Source organism: Sinocyclocheilus rhinocerous, unplaced genomic scaffold (assembly GCF_001515625.1).
Source record: "Sinocyclocheilus rhinocerous isolate Xijiao unplaced genomic scaffold, SAMN03320098_v1.1 scaffold1735, whole genome shotgun sequence".
Classification (NCBI taxonomy): domain Eukaryota; kingdom Metazoa; phylum Chordata; class Actinopteri; order Cypriniformes; family Cyprinidae; genus Sinocyclocheilus; species Sinocyclocheilus rhinocerous.
In genome coordinates this window covers 179,908-195,223 of record NW_015642868.1, presented here as the reverse complement: position 1 = coordinate 195,223, position 15,316 = coordinate 179,908, and the positions used below count along the sequence as shown (strand labels likewise).

At 37.4% G+C, this 15,316-nt stretch overlaps 1 protein-coding gene across 1 annotated transcript in view; it reads right to left on the bottom strand.

Moving 5' to 3' along the window:
* LOC107756877 (CUB and sushi domain-containing protein 3-like) overlaps window positions 1-15,316 on the bottom strand; it is a 287,188-nt gene that overhangs the window by 204,160 nt on the left and 67,712 nt on the right. The window contains exons 3-4 of the mRNA XM_016574196.1: window positions 10,131-10,338; window positions 1,873-1,985 (exon numbers count right to left, since the gene is read on the bottom strand). Of these exons, the coding sequence (XP_016429682.1) occupies window positions 1,873-1,985; window positions 10,131-10,338 (321 nt within the window). The remainder of the gene's footprint in view (window positions 1-1,872; window positions 1,986-10,130; window positions 10,339-15,316) is intronic.

The following is a 15,316-nucleotide window of genomic DNA, read 5'->3' as shown; positions in this document are numbered from 1 at the left end:
CCTATTCTAGTTCTGGAATTCATCTCTTAGATTTGCTTCCAATCAAATTAATTTAAAATAACTTGTGGATCATGCTTTGATTCAACTTTTGACAGGTCATCTTCCGTTCCTCATTATAAGATATCAAGTAATTTATTGTAATTGTCAGCTGATTAAGATTAACAAGGTGATTAAAGATTTTTCGGATATTGCAGCCTGCATGTAATTACTTAGAGCAACAGGGTGAATCCCATAATAGAGGTCTGGGTCATACTATGGCCCAAAATCAAAAGAACAAAAATAAAATTAAGAATTCTAGTGCAGTTTAAGTAGGTGGAAAGACTATTTAGAGGGAATACATTATCAAAACAAAAGTCAAGAACATTGAATATACTGTATCTATCTATATATATATATATATATATATATATATATCCACTTTTTTTCAGAACAAGTCCGATACGATGCTTTCATTTTTGTTACTCGCCGATACCGATACCTGTATTTTCACAGTATTTGTAATTTTTAAAAAAATATAGGGTACAGAAACTAAATAATAGTAATAATAATAATAATATATGTTAGATGGCTTCATTTAGCAAACAGATATTTCCTTCAGTTTTTTCCACACTTAATTTAGCTGTTAAAATGTATTGTAATTTTTGGTTCTCGCCGATACCGATACCTGTATTTTCACAGCATTTGTAATTTTCTTTTAAATATTGGGTACAGAAACAAAATAATAGTAATAATAATAATAATAATATGAATCATGTTATTTGGCTTCATTTAGCAAACAGATATTACCTTCAGTTATTTCCACACTTAATTATACCTGTTAAAATGTATTGTATAAGCTTTTGTTACTTTCACTGTTCATTTTAATGGCACATTAGAGCTGCTCCATTGCTGCAGCTCAATACTGTAATCACAAGACGTTTTCCTAAAATAATGCAGGGAACCACTCGTTATACATTATACGAGTACGCGTGTACTATTTTGGTGATGTAATTTGTGTCATGCGCACTGTACTTGGACCCTCGCGTACGAGTAAAAAACAAAATATACTTTTGCCTTTAAAGCAATCTAATCATGCGCAGCGCGCACACGTTTGTATTGATGCACAATGAGAGAGACACTTATAGCCTAGCGCATTTCACTAGTTTCTTTTGCTATAAAGTTGTGTATGCTTGACGTTTAAAATAAATGTTGTTTATAGTGAATGCCCCTATAATTATTGTTTGCTTTATATTTACGATTTAGTTTTAATCCAAATGCATGCGCTAATGGAGCGAACAGCAATCAAGATCATGCAACAGAAGTGCGCGCTCACTCTCTCTCTCGCTCTCTCTCTCTTCTTACTGTCAAATAACTTTAGTAACTTGTGCATTGTTTTACTTGGTTGCATTTGACATATCCGACTGAACTACAAACTTTCCAGTGATGTCTGTGAGATATTCACTTGACAAGCTCACGCATCTGTGCCGCCACACGCTCAATCCACTCAGCGCGCTCTGCTTATCAGCTCGCGCACATCCGCTATACAGCCGTGGATATTGAATGTTTAACATTATATTAATTACTTGCATGTACTTCATAGACATCCTTAATCTCTAATAACTCCATTCTACTCTCTGTTGTTGGTGTTTCTTTTTCTGGACACAGCTCTATTTACACGTTGTGTGGTATCGGCTTTTGGTATCGGGGCATTTTTACAAGTACGAGTACAGGAGTGCAGTATCGGGCCCGATACCAGTATCTGTATCGGTGCATCCCTAATATATATAATGACCTGGACATGTTTTTGTTAGATTTGCCTTAAGCAATTACCAGAAACATAAGAAATATTACCAGAAACGTAAAAATATTTAAAAGAAAATATTTCAAATATACCTTGATATTGAGCACTGAATCCTTTATGCCGATGGCTGTTGTCTGTGACGAAATGAAGTCGTAGCCAGTTCTTATTGCTGACTATAGGCACAGGAATATTAATTCCTGATAACCTGTGAAGAAGATGCAGAAACATCAAACAGTTTGCTTTCAACTATTTTTTTATATCAAATCAGTTCTCTTGCAACACCCTTGTGCAGCTCTTTACAATCAATACTGCTCCTACTTGGACTGGGAAAGACAAAAATCTACAAAATGGTTCGCTAAGCTTGTGCTTTAAGAACATATAAAGTATCATATTATCAATAAAATGACACAAATTGCATCATACACTACAATTCAATTTAAAAACAGTATTAGCAAAGTGTCACTTTCAAGCATGTACATTATATTGAGCACTTTTATTCATTCTGCTCAACGGAATCGTAAGTTGCCTTCAAGGAAAATGATAAATGGCTCAAATTTCAATACTACCTAAACATTTCTCATCAAATTCACCCAAAATCAAATGATCTGAGCTGCTGTCCGCATTCATTTTATAGCACTTTATTCTTACTGAACGTCAATGATTCTATTTCTACTAAGTAAATTCAAGAGAAACATTGAAGTTTAAGTTGTTACTTGCAAAATATAACTGACAAGAAGAGTGCTGATCTATGAAGGATTTTTTTTCTGGGCAAAATAATACTGAAGGCTGCTAAACCCATGTTGAGAGGAAGTGACAAGTATTGATTTACTGTCAGTGCAATATACTAACAAACTAGAGATGAGATGAATAATTAAATAAATGATTTACAAATAACCTGCCTGATTTATCTCAACTGGTCTGTGTACCCATAAATACACATGAACTAGACGAAAGGACTAGCAACATGGACATTATCTTCTCTAATACATTAGAAGCTGTTGCCCCCATCAAATTGAAAAAGGTTAGAGAAAAATGTACTGTGCCATGGTACAACAGTAATACCCATTCTCTCAAGAAAGAAACTCATAGTCTTGAGCACAAATGGAGAAAAACTAACTTGGAAGTTTTTAGAATTGCGTGGAAAAACAGTATGCACAGCTATAGACAGGCTCTAAAAGCTGCCTAAAAGCTGCCGGGACCAAGCATATCCACAAACTCATAGAAAATAACCAAAACTATCCAAGGTTTTTATTTAGCACAGTGGCTAGATTAACAAATAACCAGATGCCACCCGATCTAAATATTCCATCACAGTTTAATAGTAATGACTTCTTCACTGATAAAATAGGTAACATCAGAAATACTGATAAGCTACTACTAAATATTGTAGAAACTTAATTTTCTGTAAAGTTGCTTTGCAATGATTTGTATCGTGAAAAGCGCTATACAAATAAACTTGAATTGAATTGAATTTATATATAATTACTTATTTTTATTTAATGTAAATCCTTTATCAAAATATTATAAACAAATATTATTTTGCATGTCATTAGCAATGGCAAGGTCATGGATTCAATTCCCAGGGAATGCATTAACTGATAAACTTCATACTTTGATTGCAATGTAAGCCGCTTTGGATAAAAGGATCTGCCAAATGCATAAATGTATTTTTTATGATATTATTATAAGGAACAGTGGCCCTATCTGAAGCAGGCTAAATGGAGGAAGTATTGGAAGTTTCATATGCCATAAAATTTGACCTTTATAAATGACTGTGCTGTTTACTGAGATGCAAATGACGTAAAAACAGCCGTCAGCTGTTTGCCACTAACATTAGGTCTATTGTTTCTTCCCATCTGCCAACATCTCAAGGACTCGACCATAACTTTAAACTTCATAACAGTCAATCGGCTGTGACAGTGAAAGTCTATAGTAAAACAGGGCAAAAGTATTTCAAGGCTAAACCATTTCAGCCGTCACAGACTTTCCAGAATGACTGCAATGAACTCGAACCCACTCGGCCTCGCTGTCTGTCAATCATAGCCGGCGCTGCAATTATTCAAGTGAGATCCGACAGTGGAATCGCTTTTTGAAGAAAAACACAGTTCATACCTGAGTCTCGAACACTTGTCAGTTCTGTAATGTTGAAAAGGGCAAACGAGAGATTTTTTGTACATTTGTAAAACGTCAAGACATCAACCCATGTTAAAGCCTGGATCCAACCCACAATCTGACCTGAAAGATGCCAGATTGACTTTGAGTTCCCTACACACCAGCGACATTAACCAATGACCCCACGTCATCTGCTGGTTTCACAAACACAACACTAAAACTCACTGCCATGATGCTAGGGCGCTGTAGCTTGTTGCTTTTATGTTGCTATGTGGTTGCTAAAGTGTTCTGGACGGTTGTTAGGTGGTTAATTACTAGCCCAAGTCTTAAAAGCCTACCCCCAAAATCAGCATTACCGTGGAACAAATTTTTATTTGTTTCATTTTGTTTCACTTTTATTTTTAATGTTTCTTTATGAAGTTTGATATGCTGAATCACATTACTTTTTGTGTATCATTAACAGCGCTCATGAAAACTTAAAACACTCCGAAACACTGTCCATCAGTGACACCAGCAGGTAAAGTTACATGCAGCAGGAGTCTGCGTCTTTCTCACCTCCCCTGAGCCCATTGAGTTTTAACAGACCCCCTATAGCGTGCCGTGAGTTTGGAGGGGGGTAATTAAGAATGAATGGTGGATATGAGTGGTTATGATCAACTCTGATTGGTTCATGTGATAAATCCCGCCTCGTGTTTGTGCACGTTCTGCGTCTGCGAATCAGTCTGAATGAACAATATAATGGCGTTAATGTAAACAACTCACACACTTAGATAAAACCACTTTGTTACATCAAAATAACACATGCAATGGCATGAAAACATGATCAGTGGGAGTTTTTAGTGAGTAATCAGCTGTGACCATTAAAAAGAATAGCTGAACATAAGTTCACAAATAAAATCTATTGTTAAAATTACTGCCTTGAGTTATTATTTTGGAATAAATGAATAATTAGGAATGTTACAGAAACTTCTAGAATGTTCCGATCCTTGCAAAAGCAAAAACGCACAAAATTAGAACAAAAACGTATCTGTACTAAGCCAATGTTTCATAATTAATGATAGACATACTAAAATTCACCAGACCTTAATATTTTGGTAAATATTGATGCTCCATGAAAATAAAAAGTAAAATAATAACAAACACCACAGAATTGCAGACGAACCAAAAGTGAAATACATTTTTGTTACATCGTGTTTTCATTAACAAAATACTAAGATGAAAACTTAATGAAAATATTTTTGATAACAAACATAACATAACATAAAAGAAATATTATTTATTAGTGTTTTTATGTTCAGCCTGTCTATCTGTCTTCCTATCATTCTTTATATCTATTGTTCTATTTATCTAGCAATGTATCTATCTGTCATTCATTCTATCATTTGTTCTATCTATTGTTCTTTCTTTCTTTCTTATTCTGTTTTCATTCTTTCTATCGCTCACTCATTTCATTGTCTGGCTGCAATCAGACTCTATTGCGTAATAGTGAAGAAGGTGTGAGTCATATCTAGTGACCAGTATATCAGAGAGTCTTGGTGGTGGGCTCTTTTGACCACTAAATAATCACCCAAATACCCTAGCAACCACATAGATGATGCCATTGAGGCCTTCTCAACCACCCACAACAACCTAGCATTGAAAACGTACAAATCCAGTTTGTTAGTCTCGCTATATCTTCACCTCTTTATTCTCTCTCTCCAGGCAGGCAGGAGGAGTAAGAGAGAGGAAGTGTATCCATTTCCTGCATTCCATTGGTGTTTTGATTTATTTGTGTCTTTTCAATTACTATCTATTTTTGTGCTAGTGTTTGTGCAGCGGGTCAGCAGACAATAGGACAGATGCAGTTAATGCTGTAGTCAGAGCTGGACCTGTAGTCAAACGCACTCACGCTTTATTAATACAGAAATGGACATTATGTTCTCCATAATAATAATGTTATCTGGCCTTTGCCGGCAGTTACACTGTTATTGGTTTTAATTCTCAGGCGCTTGTACAACTCACCTTTAGGGCAGAAATTTTGCAATATACATCTGTTATTTCAGACCACACAAGCCAAATAGCTTATCTCGGGGAGTACAGGCTCTGAAGCACCTGTCCCAATATGCATTCACCATTGTTGGCAGTGCAAAGTCAAGCATCTCTATTAATATCAATCAGACTTAGAGTTAGGGATTTAAACAAACTCCTACCAATAAATAGATTACACTTTGGCATATAACTTGTACTGTACTGTACTGTTTGTGCTACAGACATGAATTACACATCAGTGTGTGCTAGTACAGACAGACAGAGAGGACAGACGGACGGACAGATAGAACAACAGAAAGAGACAGACAGACAGAACGATAGATAGAACAACAGAACAATAGATAGAATGATAGACAGATAGAACAACAGAACAATAGATAGAATGATAGAATGACAGAACGACAGCTAGACAGACAGACAGACAGATAGAACAACAGAACAATAGATAGAATGATAGAACGATAGAATGATAGAATGACAGAATGATAGCTAGACAGACAGACAGACAGATAGACAGATAGAACAACAGAACAATAAATGGAACAATAGATAGAATGATAGAGCGATAGATAGAACAATAGATAGAATGACAGATTGAACAATAGATAGATAGATAGAACAACAGAAAGAGACAGACAATAGAACAAAAGATAGAACGATAGATAGAATAGAGCGATATAGTGATCGATAGAATGATATATAGAACGATAGAACGATAGATAGAACAATAGAACAAAAGATAGAACGATAGATAGAACAATAGAACAAAAGATAGAACGATAGATAGAACAATAGAGCGATAGCGTGATCGATAGAACAATATATAGAATGATAGAGCGATAGATAGATAGATAGATAGATAGATAGATAGAACGATAGAACGATAGACAGACAGACAGACAGACAGATAGACAGATAGATAGATAGATAGATAGATAGATAGATAGATAGATAGATAGCAAAACTTTCATCTCTATTGGTGGTAAAGAACTAGCGAAAAGCTCGTTTTTAAAGCCTCTGATTTTCAGAAATAGCTGATTCTGGACATGTTTCTGATCCGAGCGAGCTGTCTGCTTTTAACCTTCTCCCAGCATGCAACACAATCTGCGTGAGTGTGTGGGGTTTATTCCTTTATTTCCAGGCAGTATGGCACAGGGAAGTGGGACAAATCTTGTATGCAGTGGGCAGCCGCAGTCACCGGGAGCGTGTAAAACCTCTGAGGAGCGAACGGATACAAAAGACTTCATTTGGTTGTATCTCTCCGAGCGGCCTTCGTGGGAAAAAGAGGAAAACCGCTCGCTTTAAATGACGCATAACCCTAACAAGAACACGCCATTTGTCTTCATCTAAGAATAAAAGATTTTCATCATCACGATACGAAGAAACGCAGACACATCTGGTTCATATTCCCAAAATATGCTCGAGTGTTGACCTTGCGGTTTGAATGACGTCTGATCTGAGCTCAGAATCTGACGCGGCACGAGTACAAACACAATACTGACCCAGTTATGCTTGCAAACCATGGCCCCAGGTGTCTCATTTAAGTCCTGAAGCATGTTCCATCTAAAACAAAAAGAAATGTAATATACTTTTCCAAACACAGAACGCTCTTTCGGCAGAGGAGAGCAAGAGGAATGGCTTTTGTACGTCCCTTTCTGTGAGTGATTTGTAACTTACAAGATTGTTGTTTTTGCCCTTTCCAACATACACAGAAAGTATAGTAGAATTACATAAAGGTCATTCCGGCATAAACATTGATTTGTTTGTTTGGCTTGAACAATATTAGAGGGGAGAAGTTCATTCCGCTCAAACAAAACTTGGCTTCATTTGTCATGTTGCTTATAGAAATTACTTAAGCGAATCAATGAAGCAACCGACAAGCAAGGTCATCACCACCACGCCAGTATACTGCTCACACAATGCTGTTCCCTGCGCTCTTAACATGCACTTACAGTGTTTGATTGTCATTTCAGCATCAGCGGTTGAGTTTAACGCCGAGTATGCTGTGCTTTCCTGTGCCAAGTCTGAAATCTGTGGATTTGCAGAGTCATGTAGGCTGCATCGAATCAAGTTAAAGGCATCTATTCTGATTTCTTATGATTCTCAAAAGCTCACACAGTCATTTCAGAGGTTTGATGGAAGTTTTGGCACCTTCTGAGTAGTTTCTTTAGACAATCTAACACATTAATCGCACATTTCCAATCCTTCAATTGTCATATTCAAAATCATTCCCACACTTTGAAATTAAGATGTTGAATCCTATGAACTTATCAATGCGTACATTAATTCTGAACGGACTGGAAACAATCTGAACCACTGTGTGGGAAGGGAAAAAAACACAAAGGGACAAAGGTACAGTAATTATGCAGCTATTTATAAAGAAAAAATGTATATGAAATATCGATTTGAGCTGGAATCTGTGGTTATCAACTAGTGGGTTGTTGCAGACAGCAGGGAAAAACAATGATAAATGTAAATAATGTAATGCAACTAAGCATATAATCATGTATAGTTAAAATAATAAAACAGACAGGCTTTTAAAAAGGAAAACAAAATGCTTTCCACATCTTTTGTTGACAATGTCAAAGGCTGTGCATCCAATTAAATTGCCTATTTTACAAAGTCAGTCAAATTATACCAATGGCAACGTGCACAAATTGTGTGACATGCCCTCCTCCTCAAAAACAATGCATAAAACTATGGAAGGTAAAAAAAAACTTAAAAAACATTAATTATGATGACAAACATGGTTTGTACATACTGTGTTTTGCATTATGAATTATTAGCATAAATACAATTATATATATATATATACATACACACAATATATATATATATATATATATATCAGTATATTTGTGCAAATGTCTAAAGATTCTCAAATCAAGATACATTTACTTGAAAAGCAAAATAACAAGTCTTGTTTAAGGTCAAAATTGATCAAAATGAAGTGAGCTTATGACTAAAACACGAACAAATATCTGCCAGTGGGCTAAAATTTATTCAAATAGAAAACAAGTTTACATACAACACCCTTGTTCTTCTTTTAAGCAAAGGGACCAATTCTCACTATTAACTTGTTGCTTATTAGCATTATTAAAAGTGGGGGTATGTATTTTTTCAAAAACGCTTTAGAAAACTGAGTGAGGCCAAGTACCAAAACAAACTTGTAGCCAATCAGCAGCAAGGGGCGTGTCTACTCAGGATGCGGAGGAGAGAGCGCTCAGTGCACAGGACGGACATTAGCCGAGCTGAGCGACGACAGAAAGATAGAGATGGCAGATAAAAAAACAAGAGGAAAACGTCTGCGGAACAAAAGAAGGCTTACGATAAGGCAAGAAGTAGGACCCGTGTAAATTTCGGATCAGCTTTCCAGCGCTGGAGAGAACTCAAGGAGGCCTGCGATCGGTATATGCTGGCTTTTGCTTGAATATGCTCATGTGTCATGTTTGCTTGTTTGTTCATCTGCAATCAAATTGTCGTTCCCTTCAGCTATGATAAAGACACCCTATAAGCCTGGAGCGTCTAAACCTCGTCCACTGTCTGTTTCAAGCATCAGCTCCCAAAGTGTGTCTGAAAAGTAAGATAATATGTTTAATACAGCAGATAATAATACAGCAGATTCTGCCATAATCGTTGCCTGGGTTGCGTACGTATGTGTGGGGCGGAGCTATCAAAATAGGGGCGAGACCCTTTTGGGGTAGGGGCGTGTTTGTTTTGGTGATCTGAAATATCAACATTTGCTACCAGAAATCACTTACCCCACCTTTAACATATTGGCTGTTTGTTAGTGCTTATAAAGCACATATTCTGCATGAGCATATTCTACATCTCTAATCCTACCCAACACCTAAACTTAACAACTACCTTACTAACTATTAATAAGCAGCAAATTAGGAGTTTATTGATTCAAAAGTAGCAGTTAATGGTTTGTTGTTAATGGCAAAAATTGTGACCAAATGACAAGAAGTGTGACCAAAACTCAATTTTGTTTAGCTTTTCAAGACATTTTACACTTGCATCAAGCAAATGTATCTTGTTTTAAAGATATTTAGATGTTTGTATTGAAAAACAAGAAAAACTATTTAAGACTTTCTGCTCTAATTTAAGACTTTTTTTAGACCCGCAGAAACCCTGCAACAATAACTGACCACAGAACGCAGAATAAAGAAGTCCAGTGAGACGCAACATAATCCAATATCAAACTCACCATATTGTTGGTGGATCAGATCCCTCAACTTCTAAAGAGTCGAGTTTGCTGTCCATCTGGAATTCAGTGAAGACCAGTGAGATGGTGTCTCCTGGATCAGCCAGGATGGTCCACGTGCACTCGCCACTGCTCTGATAGTCCTTCTGAAAGTCTGGACTGGAGATGGTGCCACTGGAGCCTCGGAAGGTCCCGCCACATGTGTCCTCAGCTGTCGGCCAAACAAACGCACAATTTTAGCAAATATTATCCATAATGTTAACAAGTGCGAAATGTGGAATGTTTGTGAACTGAAGGCATTATATTTTGTGAAGCTGCTAGGAAACAGTGCATTATGAATAGAGCTTTATGAAGAAAACAGAGCAGGAAGGGGTTGCCCGACTTAGCTGCAAGTCAAAGGTCTGTTTTGCAAAGCAGAATCATTGACATTATGATTATGACGGATGTGACGAGTGGGGCGGGGCCGAGAGCCGTGGGAACGGAGCGAGGCAGGTGGAGTAAATGATAATGCGCGACACCTGCACCACTCACCGGTCTCGAGTCCCACGGAGGAGCTCCGGAAGGGTAAAAGGAGGAGTGACGACAGTGTTGGACGAGAGAGGACCAGGCCTGGATTTTATGTTGTTTTGTTTCTGTTTGTGCGCGGCAGTCTTCCGTGAGGGGCTGTCGCGCTATTTTAAGTTTTGTGTTTATTTTATTATTAAAGTTATGTTTGAATGTTCGCCGGTTCCTGCCTCCTTCTTCACGATCTACGAACTTTGTTACATTGGTGCCGAAACCAGGGAGGAAGGAGGGACACGCTGCCAGAGAGCCCTTGCCGCTGTGGGGAATCCGCGGTGCCATCGAGCATGGCGGAGCAGTCTGCCGCCATGGATGCTCGAGGCGGGGGGATGGACAAACTTGCTGCCGGCCGCCTGGGATGTGGAGGGACAGCTGCCTTCCGTGAGGGAGCAGAGGAGTCGACGCCATTCGCCTGAGGCCGGAGCCTGCTGCCATCCGGCATGATGGGGAGGAGCAGGGAACGGGGGACTCCTGCCGGCTGCCCCGAATTCAGAGGAGCCGTCGCCATCCACCGGGCGGCGGAGGAGTGTCGGGTCGTCCACCGAGGGCTATCCAGCGCCGCTGCCAGGCATCGCGGAAGAGGTCGCCCAGCTGGTGGAGGGCCGAGCGGCAGTGTGTCTGGGAACCAGAACAAAAAAATGTTTTCCCCTCTCTTGTCTCTGTCTCTCCTCATCCTTCGTCTCCTTTTCTCTCGCTCGTCTGTCTGTCCTTACCACCAGGTACACCGCGGACGCCGTGATCGGCTCCCCCGGAGGGCGGAGAGGTGAGTAGAGCGCAGTCTCGGGAGTACCCCCCGGCCTGCGTGGGGTGTTGGGGATATGTGACGAGTGGGGCGGGGCAAAGAGCCATGGGAACGGAGCGAGGCCCGTGGAGTACATGCTAATGCGCGACACCTGCGCCACTCACCGGTCTCAAGTCCCACGCAGGAGCTCCGGAAGGATAAAAAGAGGAGTGACGACAGTGTTGGACGAGAGAGGACCAGGCCTGGATTTTATGCAGCCGTGAGGGGCTGTCGCGCTATTTTAAGTTTTGTGTTTATTTTATTATTAAAGTTATGTTTGAATGTTTGCCGTTTCCCGCCTCCTTCTTCACGATCTACGAACTTTGTTACAACGGATAATAAGCATCACACAGTGAAGGCAAAGCTCCTCCAAAATAATTTTTGGTGTCTTTTTTTTTTTACTTCGCCAACACTGGATTGGATTTTTGTCTGCCAGCAAAACAATAAATGGCAGCAATTATCGTACATCAGGTTGATCATGCTAATTGCTGGTTGTGTTCTGAGGAACAGAATGATTGTTTTAATGAGAATTATATGGGTTTTGTAAGCATTTATTTTCCAAAAACAAAAATAAAATCAACACTTAATTATGCAGCCCAAGTCTGGCTTGAAAAGAGAGACAGTGTCAGATAATTAATCTAATTAGCTTCATGCAGGATAAGAGGAAAGCGTCTTAACAAAACACTCCAAACTGCACTTACTGTACCTAATGAAGGGTATTTTTATTTAAAATAAACATCAGCTAATGCAACATACTCCACACGCATTTGGTGTGCAACAAATGCATGTTTTAAGCATATAACATACCTTTAAGGAATCATTTTATTATTTATTATTCACTCTCATGTCGTTCCAAACCTATATGTGATTGGTTTTTTTTTCCATGCAACAAAAAATGAGGATTTTCTGAAGTTCTTTTACATGAAACAATCACTGAAAGTGAGCTGTCAAGCTGCACAACGGGGCAATATTGCAAGTATTGCAAGCACAGCAAATCCATATTGTAAGATTTGATATCTATGCATGAAAAATCATTTATTTATTTATTTATTTAAAAAGTCGACATTGTGAGATAAAAAGTCACAATTACCTTCTTATGGTGAAAAAAAAACAGAATTACAAGAAACAGAATTCTCGATATCTAGTAATTCTGCGTTTATTTTGCCCCTTTTCTTTAAAATGTTGAGTCATATCTCAAGTTTACATCTCAGAATTGAGAAAAAAATATTCTGAATTGTGAAGTAATTACCTTTTTAATTTATTTATTTTTATTCTGTGGCGAATAAAATTCTGAATGAAATAAATAGCGATAACTACAATTCAAAGGGTCAGGAAATATCATTTCTTAAGTTATCTCCATAGGTTCACATCCATATCTGACAGTGAGAGATATAATTCCCAACTTGTAAATTACATTATGCATATTTAATTATTAAATATGATTTTAAATGCACATGTAGCAGTGCACATCTCATTCATTACGAATCCAGCAGACAGCAGGTGCATTTGCGTGTTCAGATGTTTCAAAGCAGTGGACCATCCATTACTAAAATTTCTGAAAGCTTCAGCTTCATATCTATTAATGTGTGCTGGCAGTTCATGTTCTCTAAGCTGCAAATTGCCTTATATGTCGGCATTTCTGCCCTAAAAAGCTATTTTAGGCAAACTAATGCTTTATCACAGGACTCTCTCGGACAGCTCATGCAATGAGAAAATAACGAATGAGCTTCAGCTACATGAGGGTCCAGATCTGCATGGCACAGCTGCTTAAAATGCAGGTAATACAACATGTTTGCAAAGCAGAGGTTAGTCACACGTAAACAAAACATTTTGACTAAACAACAAAAAGTCCCATCCACACCGCAGCTTATTTTGGTTAAGAATCGCCCATTTGGCCAGGAAGAGACCATTTGTCTAACATTTAAAGTAGCTAAACGCTATTTGTTTTCTACATGCCATTTAGGAAAATATGGTCTGTAAGTGATTATTCCACAAGAACAAAATGCAGTGTATAAAAGCATTTTAATGAAAACGATTAAATTTAGCATGACAAATCAATAAAATTTACACCATAGGGCTGTTTTATTGCATTATTGCATCATTTTTCTAATAATTCATTGGGTGTCTGTCAGTTATGCCTTACTTAAATTATGATAAATTATGGTATTGCAGTCTGCACAAATAATTATAATTGTATTTTTTTTATTAAATACATTTTTATTTTTTAATTTAAACATTTATTTTAAATTAAATTTTAAATTTAGATTATTTTTCATTTAAATTAAGAATTTATTTGAAGTACTTTAGATTGACAAACAGTTACAGAAAATATTTGAATGCGTACTTTTCTGATCATCTAAAAAAATTAAACTTCAAATACCTATTTTTCACCAACATAATTCAGAAAAAAGTATCTCTTTTAAATAAAAATTTATTTTTAATTTGAATTATTTTTATTTTGTTTATATTTTATTTCTTTTAAGTACTTATTTTAAATTGTGCCATGCTAGTCTCCACAAACTGTTATACAGAAAATATCAGAAGTTTTCTGATCATCCAAGTATTTAGAACTTTATATATGTACTTTTCACAGACTTAATTCAGAAAAGTAGCATTTTCAGGTCTGCTCAATAAAATCTAGTTTGCTTGGTTTGTATCGCCCCAGACAAAACTTTGAGCATCCTTTCTGATGCTGCTAACCTGAAGAGAGTTTTAAAAAATGCAATAATTATTTTATCTTCAAAAGCTTCAAGTTTCAACCTGGTACCATGTAAACACAACTTTGAACTCTGAACTTTGAAACTCGCTCCTAAAAGTTTCATAAAGCTAGGCAATCAGATCAAGAAAGTAGAGCTCGCCAGATCAAGAAAGTCCTTTTACGGTTTTGTCTGCGATATGGATTAGACAGAGCAGGTTAGCGGTCTGTGGGCGGTCCAGGGGTGTGCCGTCTGAGACTGAGACTATACAGAAGACCAGAAGAGGCATTGGGATCTGATGTGATGGGTACATGAAAGGTACTGGATAATAGATCGGTACATCCCTTATCCTCTCTCATTAAAGCCGAGCTCAGAAGAAGAAACATCACACTATGAGGGATTAATGTTGCTTTTCAAGACTTAATTTGGATTCTCATTATCTTTTATTCTGAAGGATGAACTGTCGAATTTTTGTTCTTTCATCAGACTGGAAGTTCAACACTCCTCTGTGAGTGTTAGAGAATCAACTCAAACCCAGTTGAATATGGTTACATTATCACTTATATTAGCCCTGTCTGACTTTACAGCGGCTCCACAGAGTATTTTTGCACTCAAACTATAGTGAAGCGTGTCATTTTACACTTGTGTGACTTTATGCAGCCACTTAAAAAAGCACTTCCACAACAGCTGATTAAAAGTCAATGTGGAAAAGTTAGTTCTGAGAAGAGATCCAGCATAATTTGTTGTTTGCATCTAATGAAATAGCATTAAGACATTTAAGTGCGACTTAATGTACAAGTACTTTTTGGGGCCAGACATCAACTTAGATTATGAATATGCATAAATACCAAAACTGAAGATATTACAAGCATTACAAGCCTGTAGTATTTATTTGACTAGTCATTCTTACTGACATTAGGCTAGTAACATTATAACTCATATTACTTTTATATCGTATTTCGGTCTGTTATAGAACATTAAAAAAAATATCCTGGCATCGTGACATTTAGATGCTGTGAATGAAACTTCATAATGTTTCACTTGATTATACATTTAGTCAGGAATTATAGTTTGGAAAAAGTCTAACTAGTCAAATGTGTACCAGTTATGTGAAAACTAATACAAGTAGGTTAATAAAAAAAGACTTACTC